The sequence below is a fragment of the Theropithecus gelada genome, chromosome 11 (genome assembly GCF_003255815.1).
Source record: "Theropithecus gelada isolate Dixy chromosome 11, Tgel_1.0, whole genome shotgun sequence".
In the NCBI taxonomy this organism is placed as follows: Eukaryota; Metazoa; Chordata; class Mammalia; order Primates; family Cercopithecidae; genus Theropithecus; species Theropithecus gelada.
The window spans coordinates 15,200,199-15,217,159 of NC_037679.1; the positions used below are offsets into that span (position 1 = coordinate 15,200,199).

General features: G+C 52.1%; 3 protein-coding genes and 1 long non-coding RNA gene across 17 annotated transcripts in view; 3 read left to right on the forward strand and 1 right to left on the reverse strand.

Annotated features, from left to right (window-relative positions):
* The first annotated feature begins 1,491 nt into the window (after window positions 1-1,491).
* On the forward strand, window positions 1,492-7,761 carry MYL6B (myosin light chain 6B). 5 transcript variants are annotated; one of them, XM_025402209.1, is made up of 8 exons: window positions 1,492-2,105; window positions 3,346-3,571; window positions 4,290-4,317; window positions 4,533-4,676; window positions 4,894-4,968; window positions 7,250-7,327; window positions 7,480-7,517; window positions 7,662-7,761. In XM_025402209.1, exons 2-7 carry the CDS (start codon window positions 3,392-3,394, stop codon window positions 7,506-7,508), a joined length of 534 nt encoding a protein of 177 aa, XP_025257994.1. In that variant the 5' UTR covers window positions 1,492-2,105; window positions 3,346-3,391; the 3' UTR covers window positions 7,509-7,517; window positions 7,662-7,761. The 5 variants fall into 5 exon arrangements, with proteins under 5 accessions (XP_025257994.1, XP_025257993.1, XP_025257992.1 ...); XM_025402208.1 differs by having other exon boundaries at window positions 3,282-3,571; window positions 4,894-5,067; window positions 7,662-7,760; XM_025402207.1 differs by having other exon boundaries at window positions 4,894-5,067; window positions 7,662-7,760.
* Window positions 7,762-8,000: 239 nt separating this feature from the next.
* MYL6 (myosin light chain 6) lies at window positions 8,001-11,266 on the forward strand. Of its 3 annotated transcripts, none has more exons than XM_025402210.1 (7): window positions 8,001-8,144; window positions 8,401-8,428; window positions 9,309-9,452; window positions 9,676-9,849; window positions 9,943-10,020; window positions 10,316-10,360; window positions 11,078-11,265. In XM_025402210.1, the coding sequence occupies exons 1-6, from the start codon at window positions 8,142-8,144 to the stop codon at window positions 10,342-10,344; spliced, it is 456 nt and encodes a 151-aa protein (XP_025257995.1). In that variant the 5' UTR covers window positions 8,001-8,141; the 3' UTR covers window positions 10,345-10,360; window positions 11,078-11,265. The 3 variants fall into 3 exon arrangements, with proteins under 3 accessions (XP_025257995.1, XP_025257996.1, XP_025257997.1); XM_025402212.1 differs by having other exon boundaries at window positions 8,141-8,155; XM_025402211.1 differs by lacking the exon at window positions 10,316-10,360 and having other exon boundaries at window positions 11,078-11,266.
* A 238-nt stretch (window positions 11,267-11,504) lies between these two features.
* Window positions 11,505-13,222, forward strand: LOC112634594. The gene is made up of 2 exons (XR_003121794.1): window positions 11,505-12,050; window positions 12,584-13,222. It is a non-coding gene; the product is annotated as an uncharacterized LOC112634594 (long non-coding RNA).
* SMARCC2 (SWI/SNF related, matrix associated, actin dependent regulator of chromatin subfamily c member 2) overlaps window positions 12,081-16,961 on the reverse strand; it is a 28,347-nt gene continuing 23,466 nt past the window's right edge. For 2 of the 8 annotated variants that reach the window (XM_025402200.1, XM_025402199.1), the window contains exons 27-30: window positions 15,045-15,426; window positions 14,370-14,453; window positions 14,025-14,090; window positions 12,081-13,491 (exon numbers count right to left, since the gene is read on the reverse strand). In XM_025402200.1, coding sequence (XP_025257985.1) covers window positions 13,415-13,491; window positions 14,025-14,090; window positions 14,370-14,453; window positions 15,045-15,426 — 609 coding nt within the window. In that variant the 3' untranslated portion in view covers window positions 12,081-13,414. Of the gene's footprint in view, window positions 14,454-15,044; window positions 15,427-16,961 lie in introns of all 8 variants that reach the window. The other 6 variants (XM_025402198.1, XM_025402197.1, XM_025402201.1 and 3 more) reach the window with 3 other exon arrangements.

Genomic DNA, 16,961 nt, shown 5'->3' on the forward strand with positions numbered 1-16,961 from the left:
AAAAAAATTAGCCCGGCGTGTTGGCGGGCGCCTGTAGTCCCAGCTACTGGGGAGGCTGAGGCAGGAGAATGGCGTGAACCCAGGAGGCGGACCTTGCAGTGAGCTGAGATCACACCACTGCACTCCAGCCTGGGCCACAGTGAGATTCCGCCTCAAAAAAAAAAAAAAGAAAAAAAGAAAAGAAAATGCTAGAAAGTCAGCTGATGCCATAACCATTCATACTTGGCAAAATGCCAAAAGTGGGAAAAGGAAAGAAAAAAAAATTACAAGGGCCATATCTTTGAAACCAATGTCTGCAAGAGTGATAGAAGCCACAAAATGGCATCCATAATGTGGCCCTTTCCCAGTCTTATAACCACTTAAAAATGTATTCCTTCTTCCTCTCCGTCTCTTCACAACACCTATTGGTCCTCACTTCATTGATGTAAAAATGGGTAAAATATCAGCGACCTCATGCCTTGGGAAGATTAAAGGAAAGTTATTTAACAAACACTTATACAGCACTTACGCTGTGCCAGGCCTATTCTAATTTACAAACTTTGTGTTTGTTTTTTTTTTTTTTTTTTGAGATGGAGTCTCACTCTGTCACCCAGGCTGGAGTGCAGTGGTGGAATCTCAGCTCACTGCAACCTCCCGGGTTCAAGTGATTCTCCTACCTCAGCCTCCGAAGTAGCTGAGGTTACAGGTGCCTGCCACCACGCCCGGCTATTTTTTTGGTTTTTTTGTATTTTTAGTAGTGACAGGGTTTCACCATGTTGGCCAGGCTGGTCTCGAACTCCTGACCTCAGGTGACCAGCCTGCCTCGCCTCCCAAAGTGCTGGGATTACAGGCGTGAGCCACCAAGCCCGGCCCTATTTTACCAATAATAACACTTCGAATCCTCCTAAGAGCCCTATGAGGTAGGTACCATTATCATTATTTTACAGATGAGGAACTGAGGCCTAGGAGAGACAACTAAACCTGCTGAGGGTCACTAACCAGCACCTGGTAGAACCAGGATTCAAATATGAGCAGGCTCGTCTGAACCCCTTGCACTTGAGCACCCTCTGAGATAATTTAACCCCTTCATCGGTACCAGATCTATGGTGGCCTCCAGAAATGGTTGCTAACTTACTATCATCGTTATTTCTGTCGTACAATTCATTTCTACCTTTCCAATAAACTTTCCCGAACCAGTGAACCTTACTTACTGTCCATAAAGTTCACCTGTGCCTCACCACCCTGCCCTCGCCCGAGTTTTCTGCTCTGACCGAATCCTCACACGCCCGTGCAGCCCCAGCCTCCAACACCAGGTGCACCGCGAGTGTATTTACTGATCCAGTGAATGAAGGTGGGCCCGGCCGCGCTGGTTCCCATCCTCTGATCAACGCCTAGGGGAACCAGTAAACTCCAATGCTGACCATAAGTGTCTCAGAAAGTAGGTCTGGAAAGCCCAGCCCTCCGCTCAGGAACCTATGAAGACCGGGGAGGATAGCGCATATGCGGCCGCAGGATGGAAACCTGGATCAGAAGGCTGGGGCAGGTGACTGGGCTTAATTGCAAATTTTAACATTTACTTCAGCAACCAGTTCATTAAAAACAAACTACTCTGAGGCCTCTTTTTTCCCTACCAAACCGCAAGAGGAAGCGAAAAAGAGCGCAGCCGCTCTCCCTGGGGCCGTAAGTGCTTCCAGCTATCTGACCTCCACGCTGCCTGCTGCAGCCTCAACCTTTCCCCTGGTTCGGAGTTCTTTCAGCAGTAGGTCCAGGAAAACACCTGCCCCGCTCCCCCCCGCCCCCACCGCCTCCCGAGACTAGGAGCCCGCCAGGGCTAAGTAGGAGGGATACCCTAGGGACCCTGCAGGGTTTTAGGGTTGGGGTGGATTGGAAATTGCTCATTGCCTTTCAGTTCCGGGACATGGAAGGACACTGAGTCACCAAACGCCGCCATGGGCCGGAAGCCACCGCCCTAGCCTCAGCTGCAATCTAGAGCGCGGCGTATCCCGTGAGCCCACTGGGGACTACGACTCCCGGCATGCTCCGCGGCCGTCGGAATTAACCCTTCAGGGCTGGGGGGCCGCGCTGTGCACCGCCCCCTCCCCAGCCACAGACGCGGACCCCGCAGGGTGAGTTTTTGGGGGCTGAGGAGGGCTGCTTTCTTTAAGGTTTAGTGGGGTGTGTGTGAGAGTGTGTGTGTGTGTGTGTGTGTGTCTGTGTGTGATGTATTTTGTAAAAATGGGACAGTTTGCAGTAATGAGATTCAGACACTGTTTTGCGAATGGGAGACCCAGCATCAACCCCGGGGCCTAAGTGGAGTCACTGCTATCTTCCTCAGAATGCTACCTAAATCCTTTCCTAATTTCCCCCAGAACAAAAGTAGGCCGCAACCCCTCCTCACTCCCAAACACCCCCCAACTTGGACTCTCTCCCAGTGCCCCCCGCAAGGTTTGTGACCTGGCCCCTGAGTCGGGATTTTTATTATACCCCTGGTAGTGGGATGAATACTCATGGAGGCCATAGGAGTGCCCACATCCTCTTGGATTAGGGAATTTAAGCCTTCTCCCAGAGCCCGCCCTTCTCGGGTGCCACCACAGGGTCCCCACAGGTTCAGCAAGCGCCCTACCTTTTGTTTGTGTTGAATGACAGTGGTCTTGTGGAAGAAGGTTCCTTCCATGGAAGAATGGGTAGCAGATGTTAAACCTGATCTTTGCCCCCACTCCTTCCCCTAAAACAACACTGCGCACTAGGAGACAATGAGGGATGTCACACTCCTGTTTCTATGACTATTCTTCCTTTATACTGTGAAGAGTTTCAATTCTTGGCTGGGTGCGGGCTCAGGAACTACAAGTATTAGGGATTATTAGACTGTAGAGTTAACTACCCCTGCTCTTTACAAAGCCATGGTCAGAAAGGAGTGGAGGGGCTGGGCAGATGGGCTGCTTGTTTTTGTCATTGCTCCCAGACCACACTTTAACTTGTTCCAGTTCACAAAAGCCTCCCTGACTGCTACCCCTCACCCCACCCTTCGAGAAGACTAAAGCTGCTGGATCACCTGCTTTGCCTCACCACCCCCATCTCAGTGCAAGCATCCTATCCTCACCCTGGAGGTTAACTACCTCTCATTCTGGGCAGTCCCTGGCTTCCTCCCCTGCCCCCAAAGGAAACATTGTTCTTTTCTGGACAGCCTTTGGGGATGAGGGGACAGAGGGAAGAAGACCTTGGGGCAGGAGTCCTGAACCATAGGAGGCCAGGGGAGTGAGGGCAGACGGTTATATCTCTCCTCTACCTCATCCTCGCCACAGCCAACTGGCTCCCTGCCCCTGCCCCCGCCCCTTGACATCCCAGACTCCCTGGCTATTTAAACAGAGATGGGTGCCCCCATCCGCACACTGTCCTTTGGCCACCGGACATCATGCCTCCCAAGAAGGATGTTCCCGTGAAGAAACCAGCAGGGCCCTCCATCTCCAAACCTGCTGCTAAGCCAGCAGCAGCAGCAGCAGGGGCTCCTCCAGCCAAGAGCAAAGCTGAGCCAGCTGTCCCCCAGGCCCCTCAGAAAACCCAGGAGCCTCCAATCGATCTCTCCAAAGTAGTGGTGAGTCTCTGGAAAGTGAAGATAATTGGAGGGGGTGGTTTGAGGGTGAGATACAGCCTAGGTGATTAGGGGGTATCTAGAAGGTAGGGAATCAATGAACCCTGGAATGAGATTGGGGCTTTCCCTTAGTCCCCCATTTGGAAGCATCCAGGCTTATGACTCTGCTGTTGTCTTTGCTGTTCTCTCCCTCTAACCTATAACCATGTGTGTACAGCACATGCACACTCACTTACCCCCTGCTGGAGGCAGGGACTCTTAGATGGGGAACATCTGGGTTCTGAGGACAGTTTCAAGGTGAAGGGAAAAGAGCTGTTGCCTGCCCCTGGCTGGTGATTCAACTCAAAAGGCCTGCAGCTCTGAACTCCAGGAAGGGAGGCTGAAGAGGACAGACTTGTTAGACAATCACAGCTGGGGGCCAGGGGTAAATTTAGCCTTTGTTCAGCCCCCAGTTATGTGAGGGATGCAGGGCTCAGGGCAATGGAGGGAGGGAAACAGGTGGCATGGGATTAACCCTGTTCCCAGGAAACCCTCCCCACTGTAATTCCTCTTCTTGGGATTCTCCCAAGTCCCAGAGCTGGGAATGGGACTGAGGTGGTTGGGCTTCCAGCCTGGTCCCTTTGGGCCCCTCCTCAGAAGTGGCTGCCAGTTGGTTGGGAAGAGTGCTGGAGAGGGACTGAATAAACTGTCATCTCTCCCCACCTGCTTTTTTCTTCCACAGATCGAGTTTAACAAGGACCAGCTGGAGGGTGAGGAGAAGCTGGTCTAAGCCCACTGTCCAGTCCCCAATCCCCTGGTCAGATTCTCTTTCTATTCCCCTAACCCCAGTCCCGACCTTGAAACCTCCCATACTAGTCCTCTTTTCCTCCCTTGTTCTGTTCACATAGTTTCTGAAATTCCCTTCTGTCTGGGGGTGATGGGAACCCCTAGTCAGTGTCTACACTGACCCTTCCTTATACCTTAGAGTTCAAGGAGGCCTTCGAGCTGTTTGACCGAGTGGGGGATGGCAAGATCCTGTACAGCCAGTGTGGGGACGTGATGAGGGCCCTGGGCCAGAACCCCACCAACGCCGAGGTGCTCAAGGTCCTGGGGAACCCCAAGAGTGATGGTGAGGGGACCCTTGGAACAATTCAGGTTTTTAGTTTTCAAAAGTTGAATGTTGGTAACAAAGAATGAGGTGGATCTCAGGACTTCAAAAACTGTCAAACACAGAAGCAGGAAAATATCCTAAATGCTGAACAGGATGAAAGCATTGTGGTAGGGTTGGGAGCCGGGTCCTATGTGATACTACAGTGACCTCTCCTTCATCTCTCTCCAACCTCCAGAGCTGAAGTCCCGGCGTGTGGACTTTGAAACTTTCCTGCCCATGCTCCAGGCAGTGGCCAAGAACCGGGACCAAGGCACATATGAGGACTACTTGGAGGGGCTTCGTGTGTTTGACAAGGAGGGGGACGGCAAAGTCATGGGAGCAGAGCTCAGACATGTTCTCACCACCCTCGGTGAGGCAGGCAAGGGGGACCAGAACTACTTTAGAGTGGAGAGGGGAATGGGGTGGGCCAGAAAAAAGACTGGCCAGATAAGCAGAGCCAGCAGGAGGATTACTATCCTGCAGGTTGTCGGCAGGAGACTGAGAAGGTCAGAGCTGTGGGGGTAGAATCTGAAGGACTTGCTCTTCCAGAGTCTAAAGTGCCTTCCAGAGGACAGGGGAAAAGGGATGAGGCAGGAAATCTGAATTTTCGTTTTGGAAGAGACGTGTGGGTTGTGTGTTCTGGTACAAGTCTCTTAACCTCCTGGAATTGTTTCCTTGTCAGTCAATACTTTCACTAGTACTAGGGTGAAATGGAAAGCAAGAGGCATCCATGATTAGGGAGGATTCCCTTGAGGACTGAGGCTATGAGAAATCGTCAGGGTGGGAGACTCTAAAGAGTGTGGCCTGGCCAGGTGCGGTGGCTCACGCCTCTAATCCCAGCATTTTGGGAGGCCAAGGCGGGCAGATCACCTGAGCTCAGGAGTTCGAGACCAGCCTGGCCAACAGGGTGAAACCCCGTCTCTATTAGTAATACAAAAATTAGGTGGGCATGGTGGCATGTGCCTGTAGTCCCAGCTACCCAGGAGGCTGAGGCAGAAGAATCGCTGGAACCCGGGAGTCTGAGGTTGCAGTGAGCCAAGATCACACCACTGCACTCCAGCCTGGGGGACAGAGCAAGATTCTGTCTCAAAAAAAAAAAAAAAAGGCCGGGCACGGTGGCTGAAGCCTGTAATCCCAGCACTTTGGGAAGCCGAGGTAGGCAGATCACTTGAGGTCAGGAGTTCGAGACCAAGACCAGCGTGGCCAACATGGTGAAACCTCATCTCTACTAAAAACACAAAAATTAGCCGGGCATGATGGTGGGTGCCTGTAATTCCAGCTTCTCGGGAGGCTAAGGCAGGAGAATCGCTTTAACCCGGGAGGTGGAGGTTGCAGTGAGCTGAGACCGTGCCACTGCACTCCAGCCTGGGCGATAGAGCAAGACTCAGTTTCAAAAAAAAAAAAAAAAAAAAAAAAAACAGCGTGGCCTGGCCGGGCGCAGTGGCTCACTCCTGTAATCCTAGCACTTCAGGGGGCCAAGGCAGGAGGATCACTTGAGCCCAGGAGTTCGAGACCAGCCTGGGCAACATAGTGAGATTCTCTATTAAAAAAAAAAAAAATTGGCCGGGCGCGGTGGCTCAAGCCTGTAATCCCAGCACTTTGGGAGGCCGAGACGGGCGGATCACAAGGTCAGGAGATTGAGACCATCCTGGCGAACCCGGTGAAACCCCGTCTCTACTAAAAAATACAAAAAACTAGCCGGGCGAGGTGGCGGGCGCCTGTAGTCCCAGCTACTCGGGAGGCTGAGGCAGGAGAATGGCGTGAACCCGGGAGGCGGAGCTTGCAGTGAGCTGAGATCCGGCCACTGCACTCCAGCCTGGGTGACAGAGCGAGACCCCGTCTCAAAAAAAAAAAAAAAAAAAAAAAAAATTACAAGGCCAGGCGTGGTGGCTCACACCTGTAATCTCAGCATTTTGGGAGGCAGAAGTGGGCAGATCATTTGAGCTCAGGAGTTTGAGACCAGCCTGAGCAACATGGCAAAACCATGTCTCTACAAAAAAATTAAAAAATTAGCTAGGCATGGTGGTGTACACTTGTAGTCCCAGCTACTTCGAAGGCTGATGTGAATCACTGGAGCCCAGGAGGTGGAAGTTGCAGTGAGCCATGATGATGTCACTGCATTCCAGCTGGGTGACAGAGGGAGACCCTATCTAAAAAAAAAAAATTACAATTGTTATGTTCATATTATTGTTTACAAAAATATATGGAAAAAGCCAGGGGCGGTGGCTCATGCCTGTAATCCCAGCACTTTGGGAGGCTGAAGCAAGTGTATGACCTGAGGTCAAGAGTTTGAGAGCAGCCTGCCCAACATGGCGAAACCTCATCTCTACCAGAAATACAAAAAATTAGCGGTGAACCTGTAGTCCCAGCTATTCGGGAGGCTGAGGCAGGAGAATCGCTTAAACACGGGAGGCGGAGGTTGCAGTGAGCCGAGATTGCTCCACTGCACTCCAGCCTGGGTGACAGGAGCGAAACAACGTCTCGGAAAAAAGCGTTGCCTGGGTGAGTGAAGGAGGGAAAGCAGGGACTCAGACGTTGTGTCTGGGATTCAGGAGAGAAGATGACTGAGGAGGAGGTGGAGACTGTTCTGGCAGGACATGAGGACAGCAACGGCTGCATCAACTACGAGGGTGAGGGGCCAAAAAAGCAGGAGCGGGGCCGGGGGAGGAGGGGAGCCCGGCGTCTTGCCGCGTGTGGGCGGGGGCACCCCTGAATTACCTAGAGTCAGATGTATTATCCAGAGGCCTGCTTCTGAAGCCCCTCTTGCCTCCTCTCTTTGCAGCCTTCTTGAAACACATCCTAAGCGTCTGAGTGCTACAGGTAGGGCCTTCCCACCCCTTCACCGCGCCTTAAGAGGCAAGTCTCCCGCGCTTCTCAGCCAGCATAGAAAAGCAGCGCAGTTCGTTCTGCTGTCCGGTTGCTGCGCGGGCTCCAGCGCTTGGCAACTTTCGTTTTTTTCCACAGATCCAGTGGGGTCCGGACACTGGGCCCCGCGGGCGGAAGCACGTTCCAGCCACCAGGAGGCCACCTATTGTTTCAAAATAAAGACTGGGTTCCTCTCTTCGTTTCAGACTATTTTTTTCATGGTTGGGGGAGCAAGCGGAGACGGGGAGGGTGCTAGGAGGAGAGGGCGGGAAAAGAAGGCTCTCTCCTCTTCCAGTCCTCTAATGTTCCTGCTGTTGGGAGGCGCAGATTAATTGTGCCCCACCCGCCCCCCCGCTCCCATCCCCGAGCGGTTCTGTGCCCAGGTAGGGCTGGAGAAAGGAACAGCGGGCCCCGCCCACGTCATTACTAATGTAGCAATCATCTGCATAAACCCAGGTCACGGTTCCTATTGGCTGAGTCCGCTGAGGGTGACGTCATTGGGACGTACTAAGACTAGGGTTGGGCCGAGAGTCGGAGCCATTACTGCAGGAAAAGGTCCCGCAGAGCTGAGCAGTCAAGATGGTGGGGCCCAGGTCCTGGGAGATGGGCAGGATTGGGGGCGAGAGGTGGGAAGAGACGGGTGGGGGGCGAGGAGAAGGCAGGGGTAGGAGGCAAAGGGAACCTGAGGACCCGAAAGGTTGGAGGTGGGGTTGGAAAGCCTGAGGCCCTATCCTGCGGGGAAGCGAGTCTGCAGCCTGAAACAGGAGTTTGTGGGGCTGGGATAGAAACTCGGGGGATTGGCGTTCAGATGCTGACCACTTCCCTCTTCTCTGAGCAGTGTGACTTCACCGAAGACCAGACCGCAGGTAGGTTATCTCTGATCCCTACCGAGGTCACCCTTAGGGAGAGGGACACCCGCCCCCCAGCACCTATCCTCTAATCTTAATCTATCATCTCTTTAGCACCCCTATGAGGTTACCCCCTGGATTATTTTCTCTTCTTTTGGATCCTCCATTTTCTTTTCTCACTTTCTTCCTCCCTCCCCTTCCACTCTAGATCTGAGTCCCAAGCACTGGGTGAGTTTTAGGTGGTGTGGGTATGTGAAAAAACTTGGTCACCTAATGCCTGCTGTGTGTGGGGTCTGGGGAGGGTGTATAAAGCTGCCTGCTCTCCTTTGTCCCTTAATCAGCTACTTCTGTCTTTTTTCTCCTCCTGTGATAACTGCCCCTGACCTCCCAGCTTGCAGTTGTGAAGACTGTAGAGCAGTGACCTGATATTCTGTGCAGATGGGGACAGGACAGGGGAGTTTGCTAAGGATATGACTGTAGCTCTACCCTCTGGAAGTTCTCTTTGTACTGGAGGGGTGCGAAGTGGCAGGTTGGGATGACCCTAGTCCCAGGCTGCTGCTCTCACTTCCTTATAAGGACAGGACTGAGACTGGGCGGTGGCGAATTCCTGCCCTGAGAAGTGTAGTAGCAGCAGTGGAGATTGGCAGGTCTGCCGCAGGCAGAGGGGGGTGTGTAAATGTATGTTACCAGGCTGTCAGAGGGGGAGGAAGGCTCTATATAGGACACCTGAGTTGGGAGGGAGGAAGATAAATAGATCCCTCTTAAGTACACTTCGGTGTACAGTTTGGTGCAGATATCTGGTTTCCTCAGCATGATCAAAGTTGAATGGGCAGCAGGCTCTGAGGTAGGGTTTGGGTTAACCCTCAAATCCTGTGTTGACATTCATCTGAATCCTCAGAGTTCAAGGAGGCCTTCCAGCTGTTTGACCGAACAGGTGATGGCAAGATCCTGTACAGCCAGTGTGGGGACGTGATGAGGGCCCTGGGCCAGAACCCTACCAACGCCGAGGTGCTCAAGGTCCTGGGGAACCCCAAGAGTGATGGTGAGGGGCCTCAAGAACAACTCCTCAGTGTGGTCATGGGCCCACAGTTCTTCAGCTAAGAGCTTCCCCGGGCCCCAAACTCAAAAGTCTGGATTAGCAAATCCCATGGATTTCCCTGCTTAGGAGGGAGTCATCTCTCTGTTCAGTTGAGGTCTCTATTATCCCCTGTCCTGAGAACTTGTGTTACTTCTCTGGCCTGACACTTCCACCTCCTTTATGGCAGAGATGAACGTGAAAGTGCTGGACTTTGAGCACTTTCTGCCCATGCTGCAGACAGTGGCCAAGAACAAGGACCAGGGCACCTATGAGGATTATGTCGAAGGACTTCGGGTGTTTGACAAGGAAGGAAATGGCACCGTCATGGGTGCTGAAATCCGGCATGTTCTTGTCACACTGGGTAAGGTTCCGTGTCCTTGTCCTTGAGCTGAGATGCCACCCTGAATACCTCACTTGTCTCCCAATTCCAAAGATGCTTTCTTTCCCCCTGCAGGTGAGAAGATGACAGAGGAAGAAGTAGAGATGCTGGTGGCAGGGCACGAGGACAGCAATGGTTGTATCAACTATGAAGGTAAGGGGTGAACTGCGCTTTCGCAGCCACTTGGGGCAGGTCAAGTATAGTGTTTGGGGCTTTCCCTATCCCTGGACGTGGGCTCCAAAAAGAGCCAGGAGGCAAGGTGCAGGGCCCTGCCCAGCCCAGCCCAGGAGTGGGAGGTCAGGGGGGTGTAACAGGAAAGGAAGGAGTAGTATTGTAGAGGGTGGGAAGGAATGAGAAGTGAAATAATGGAATGTCTGTCCCCACCGCCTGACCCCTCACCCCATGTCTGTGTCTTGTCTTCACCATGAATGTCTCTTCCTTCCTGCAGCGTTTGTGAGGCATATCCTGTCGGGGTGACGGGCCCATGGGGCGGGTACGGCTCCTCCCAGCCTCTCCTCTAGTTGATCTCCCCAGTGTTTCTTTTTTCCTCAACCTGTGCTCTTTATCCCCTGCCCTTACCCTACTACCATCTGACTTCCTCCTGGCATGTTTCTGCATGGAGCTGACTAGGGAGGGGAGGGATTCCTCATAGAGGAATACAGCCTGGGGGGAAGGTACCTCCTTACTTCTAGAATGGGCCCTGAGGTTTTACTTATAGGGCCCTGGGTGCTGGTGTCTGGGAACTCTCACCAGCCTGTATACCAGTCTTGCTTTAGGGTGACCTTCTGGCCCTGGAGCATGGGTAGCTGGCATAGAGGGGTATGGGTTGCCTGCCCCATTCTGCTGCTATAGCTGAACAGTCCTTTCCCCTTCCCTCGCTGGGCAGCTTGGAGGTACCCTAACCCAAAACTCTTGTCCTCTCCTCCCGCCAGTGGCTGACAGTAGCTGTAGGTGTAGTTGAGAACTTTTCTGCCTCTGCTGTGTTCTTGCTGCTCAGAGTGGGGTGGGGCACTAACAGCTGGTGGGAGGGGAGCTAGGGGCAGGGAGAACTGGTCAGACTCAAGGTGGCTCCTCTGCAAACTGACCCCAGGGTTGGTTGCTGTGGGCATGTTCCCTCTTATGCTACCTTTGCAGTCTTGTAGTCCCCTGGCCCTTGGTGTACCCCTCCACAGCCCTGTTCCCTGGCTCATTCCACCTTTCCTTTCCACAGAGCTCGTCCGCATGGTGCTGAATGGCTGAGGACCCTCCCAGTCTCCCGACTCCGTGCCTTTCCCTGTGTGAATTTTGTATCTAGCCTGAAGTTTCCCTAGGCTCTCTTGTCTCAGCACCTTTCCCATCTTGTCTCTTGGATGATGTTTGCCGTCAGCATTCACCAAATAAACTTGCTCTCTGGGCCCTCGGTTCGGTTCTGCTTTCTTTCCTGAACAGGGTAAAGGGGAAGAAGGTGAGGTGGTGATGATTTCTGCCCTGAGGCAGAGTCCAAGGTCAATGGTGCAGGGGTTGAGGAAAGCTGAGGAAGGAAGCCCCTGTACTAGCCGTCTGGGCTTCATTTAAAAACTGCTGGCCCCATTCATCCATCTTACACAAGCTACCTCTTGGGAGATTAGGAAATCTCCTACCTAGATTGGTCCTACCTAAGATCCTGGTAGGACCAAGGCTGGCCATCCCTGTTCCATTCCATATCAGGCTGTCTTCTCCTAGCCTTCCAGCCCCTTAAATCTGGCCCCCGCCCTCCCAAGCTCCCAGTAAGGCCTTTTGTGGGGAAGCCTGTGGAGTGTTTATTGGAGCTAAAACCAGGCCATTATTAGCACTGCCTAAGCCTGTCCATCACCTCAGCAGGGCAAAGGGCCAATAACAACAAAAGGAGGTAAGGCGCTTGCCTCCTCCCTAATAAGGGAAGGAGTGAAACCACTACTTCTGAAGGGATAAAGATACAAAATTCCATTATTGTGGGAATGTCCTTCCAAGTCTTAAACAGCTTTTAGGGCAGGTGAGAGCCTCTGCTCCTATACCAGCACATAGTCTTGACATCTGTGCTGCTGTTCGTGTTTTGTGGGGAGGCGCAGTGTCTGTAGGCCCTGTGGCTTGCATAATGTCTCTGCGGCCCAGTTAAACGTAAACGCCGCTGTGAAGGACTCCAGGAAAGCTGCTCCAATCCCAGTCCCCCTGCCTGACAGCCACAGGTAAGAAGAACACAGAATGCACCCACAAGATGGAACTGAAAGCAAATTAATTTATAAAAAAAAAAAAAAAAAAAAAAAGAAGAAAAAAAAGAAAAAGAAAATTTACAGAAAACTTTGAACAGAAGAAAGGTGCTAAGACGCAGAGGGAGAGAAACACGGGGACATGAGGAACAAAGGGCCTGGTGGAAGGAACCAAGAAGAACCAGTGCAGAGCCTGGAGGCACACCTGCCTTCCAGTCACAGGGGAGGAGCTGGGACGTGGAGCAGGAATGCAGGAAGCAGAGTTGAGCTCCGAGCCAAGGGTTGGTCCAGCCCAAGGTTGGGCACCCTCTTCCACTGCTCCCAAATCCCTGCATCCTCATCTGGGGAGCCCCCAGCTATCAGCTGAAGTTCTCACAGTCTTGGTGGGAGAGGGAGGAGGCTAAGGGGTGACCCACCAAGTCATAATAAGGAGGTGCTTAAGTGCTTTAAAAAACAATTTCAGGTTTTAAAACTTCGCATCCTCTTACAGCTCCCTTCTCTGCGCCTTCCAGGAGTCCATGGATACAGCCCAGGGAAGGAAGAAGAACAGCCCCCACTGCCCTTTCTTCTATTACCTACCACAGAAATCCCCGAAATTAGGTTTTCCCCACCAAATACACATACGCTGACATCAACTAAGCAGGTGACTTTTAAAAACAAAACTGACATTCAGAGGGAAAGGAATCTGGCTGAGCTGGGGTGGCCTAAAACAGCAACAATGAGGAAGCCGCAGGAGGGATCATTAGTACGAATAAACTCGAATAAGCTCAGTGTAGGGTGGGCTAGGGGAGCTGGGGCCTTGACTCAGTCACTAAAAAGGGGCTTGGGGAGAGACAGAATCTGCACCCTGTTCTATCCCCAGAGCTCTCCCTGGAATTTTAATTCCCCTTTCCTAAAACTCACTCCCCCTCAAAAAATGTAAAAATTGGTTATTTTTTAGTGGGTAGAAGGGAGCTCCAATGTGGCTTTTTAAAATCTACTCTTTTTTTTTTTTTTTTTAATCCATAGAAAATGCAGTAGTTTGGAGGGAGGTGTACCCTTAGAAGTGGTTAATAGAACCTTGTATAAACACCTTTCACCAGCCCTTCCTTTAGGGCAGCATTCCCATCCTATCCTCTCTCCCAGACATTAGAAACATCTTTTAAACAGAAGTCCTTGAATAATCTGATATAAAAATGCATGCCTCTGTTAGGCATGGTGAGGGCTTTGGAGGGGCGGAAGGAGCTTTCCTTACGTAGTGATGAACTCTCCAGGCTGGGGAGGGTCCCAGTGGTGGGGGAAGGGCTGTTCCTGGAACCGTGATCTCCAGAGGGGGTGAGGGGGAGAGATGTCTGGCTGGCTCCTCACTGTGGAGGTGGCACAGGGGTGACCGTGCCTGGGCTCGGGGCTGTGGGGTCTGGAGGCAGGGGGGTGCCTGGGTCTGTGGAGAAAAGTAAGATGAATCAGTTAGAGTGCGCAGGAGAGAGGGCTCCAGACCCAGACCAATACAGACAGAACCGGGCATGGCATGCAGTGGTTGGGTGGATGAATGAGGTACCCACAATGTTCAACTTCTGTTCCCAATACCCTCTTCTACCTCATACTGAGAAAAACTGATAGAAAGGAGACTCTCTAAATGGGGCATCTGAACGTGATAGGAATAAGCAAAGGGATGACAATCATCATGCAAACAGCTGCTTTTCAAGTTTACAACTGAGATGCTCTCTGCCACAGGATTGCTCCATGACCCACCAGTGAAAGGCCCCAATACCATCCCAAAGGTGGCAGCTGCCAGGCTGGGGACTGGTGGAGGACAGCCAGAGAGGCCTTTCCTCCTGTATTCTAATTTTACCAGAGTGTTCAAAAAAGACTGTGGAAAGTCTAGTACCTGACCTCTTCCCCCACCTGCCCGCTCACCCTCCCTCCATGTGGACCCCTCTCCCTCACCCTTCTCCCCTCTTGGCCCCTTCTCACCTGGCAGTGGGCTGGCACTGGGCAGGAGGTTGCCCTGAACAGCTGCCACAATGGCAGGGCTTTGGGCTGCGGCGGATCCGAGCCCCGGCCCGAGAGGCAAGGAAGATGGCATGGTGGTGGTCGCCGGCAGGTTAGGATGTAGAGGGTTCGCCATGGACACAGGCAGGTTAGGTGGGGGGAGAGTGCCCGGGGCGAATGGGAGATGGTGGTGATGCCCATGCAGGTTAGGAGGAGGGGGGAGGTTAATACTGATGGAGTCAGCTAGACTACCAAATGGGATGATGGATGGAGCAGGAGGAGGAGGAGGAGGCGGCATGCCAAAAGGCAAACCCAAAGGAGCATTACCCGCCACGCCTGGGTGCCCGCTGCCTGGCACTGCCCCTGGCATCATTGAGGGAGGAGTTTGTTGGTTGGGGAACGGTGAGGGGCCTAAGAATAAAGATGAGAGATGGAGAAAGTTAGGTATAAAATGTTGCTTAACAACTCGCCTTTTCTTTTTTATTTTTCTTTTAGACGGAGTTTCACTCTGTTGCCAGGCTGGAGTGCAGTGGCACGATCTTGGCTCACTACAACCTCCACCTCCCAGGTTTAAGCAATCTCCTGCCTCAGCCTCCTGAGTAGCTGGTACTACACGCGCCCGCCACCATACCCAGCTAATTTTTGTATTTTTAGTAGAGATGGGGTTTTGCCATGTTGGCCAGGATGGTCTTGATCTCTTGACCTCGTGATCCACCCGCCTCTGCCTCCCAAAGAATAACTCACTTTTACAAACAAGGATAATCTAGCCATTCCTTGGCTCTGTCTTCCCTTTTTCTGACACTAGAGTAAGTGAACAAAATTCCAAAGCTCTTGAGTTTGGGGAAGGATTCCTGCTGGTTTAGGGGCCTAAGAGAGATGGGCCCATCTATAGAAATTGAGGCTAACCTCATCTCCAGACTCATCTTATATTCCCTTTGAGGGGAACTGGGACATTCACCTGGATTCTTCTAGTCAACAAAAGTTCTGGAACATGACACTTACCATGGGGTCCAGGGGGGGGAACCCCTGGTGGGACTGCCCCAGGCTGGGGGGCTCCAGCTGGTTGCTGCTGCTGTGGCCCTGCAGTTGACCCTGCCTGCCCAATCTGTTCAGAAGGGCCCAAGCTTCCTGGAGGGGCCCCACTGCCAGCAGGAGCAGGGACTACAGAGGCTGGAGCCACAGCCAAGCCATGGACTGCGGGTGGCCCAGCAGCCCCTGTCGGGGGGATAGGCTGGGAGCCTGGGGGCAGGGCTGGCGGTGGCTGCTGCTGCTGTTGGTGCATCTGTTGGAAGTGCTGCTGCCGAGCCCTCATCTCCGCATACTTCAGCTGCTCCATGTGGAAGGCTTGTCTGTCGGCCAGGAGCTGCTGCCTCTGATACTCCAGCTGCCAGTGCCAATTGTGTATTGTTATCCAATTTTCAGCAGATCCCAAAGGCAAATGCCTTGACCCCTGCTTTGTCTTCTTCTGAAAGATCCTGCCTCTCAATCAGAAGGTTCCCAAAATCTACATCTTGCGCTTGTGCCTCCTCTGTCCTTCCCACCCCACTTCGTGCAAATTCCCATGACCTTTATGTCTCCTGGGTGCCCATATGGTTTCTTACTGCAATGACTTTAACCTGGTCCAGTTCACTTCAGCTACAAAGCTCTGAACTTGCCATTACCTTGTTTTGGAAAATGCTTCCAGTTCCTTTTGTCAACTCAAGTTCTTTTCTTACTTCAAAATTCACTAAAAACTCACTGTTCTTAGGAAGCTATTCCAGATCAATTCATTTGCCTCTGAACTTTAGCTTTATTTTATGATCTCAGGACTTAGAAACTTGATGTGCAATCTCTCTTTTTTTTTTTTTTTTGAGACTGAGTCTCACTCTGTCGGCCAGGCTGGAGTACAGTGGTGTGATCTCACCGCAACCTCCGCCTACCTGGTTCAAGCAATTCTCCTGCCTCGGCCTCCTGAGTAGCTGCGATTACAGGTGCGCACCAGCATGCCAAACTAATTTTTTGTATTTTTTATTCTTTAGTAGAGACAGGGTTTCACTGTGTTAGCCAGGATGGTCTCGATCTCCTGACCTTGTGATCCACCTGCCTCAGCCTCCCAAAGTGCTGGAATTGTAGGCATGAGCCACCATGCCCGGCCGATGTGCAATCTCTTAACGTGAACCTGTCAGATACTTTAAACCTTCTTAACTGTTTCTGATGTCTCCATATTGTATATTCATTTGATGTCTCCCATTAAACCTTAAGTTCTCTGAGATTCCTATCTTTTATTTCTTTTTATTCTTTTTTTTTTTTTTTTTTTGAGACGAAGTCTCGCTCTGTCGCCCAGGCTGGAGTGCAGTGGCCGGATCTCAGCTCACTGCAAGCTCCGCCTCTCGGGTTTACGCCATTCTCCTGCCTCAGCCTCCTGAGCAGCTGGGATTACAGGCGCCTGCCACCTCGCCCGGCTAGTTTTTTTTGTATTTTTTAGTAGAGACGGGGTTTCACCGTGTTAGCCAGGATGGTCTCGATCTCCTGACCTCGTGATCCGCCCACCTCGGCCTCCCAAAGTGCTGGGATTACAGGCTTGAGCCACCGCGCCCGGCCTCTTTTTTTTTTTTGAGATAGGGTCTCACTCTGTCAACCAGGCTGGAGTGCAATGGTGCAAACATGGCTCAGTGCAGCCTTGACCTCCTGGGCTCAAACGATCTTCCCACCTCTGCTTGCTGAGTAGCTGGGACCACAGGCTCGCATCACCATGCCCGGCTAATTTGTTTATTTTAAAAAATTTTTTGGGCCGGGCGCGGTGGCTCAAGCCTGTAATCCCAGCACTTTGGGAGGCCGAGACGGGCGGATCACGAGGTCAGGAGATCGAGACCATCCTGGCTAACACGGTGAAACCCCGTCTCTATTAAGAAATACAAAAAAAAAAAAAAAAAAAAAAAA

Coding starts and splice junctions, on each gene's coding strand:
- MYL6B (XM_025402205.1), top strand. CDS start 3,392: ATGCCTCCCAAGAAGGATGTTCCCGTGAAGAAACCAGCAGGGCCCTCC. Junction 4,318..4,532: donor TAACAAGGACCAGCTGGAGG/GTGAGGAGAAGC, acceptor CTTATACCTTAG/AGTTCAAGGAGGCCTTCGAG. Junction 5,068..7,249: donor ACATGTTCTCACCACCCTCG/GTGAGGCAGGCA, acceptor TCTGGGATTCAG/GAGAGAAGATGACTGAGGAG.
- MYL6 (XM_025402211.1), top strand. Junction 8,429..9,308: donor CACCGAAGACCAGACCGCAG/GTAGGTTATCTC, acceptor CTGAATCCTCAG/AGTTCAAGGAGGCCTTCCAG. Junction 10,021..11,077: donor TGGTTGTATCAACTATGAAG/GTAAGGGGTGAA, acceptor TCCTTTCCACAG/AGCTCGTCCGCATGGTGCTG.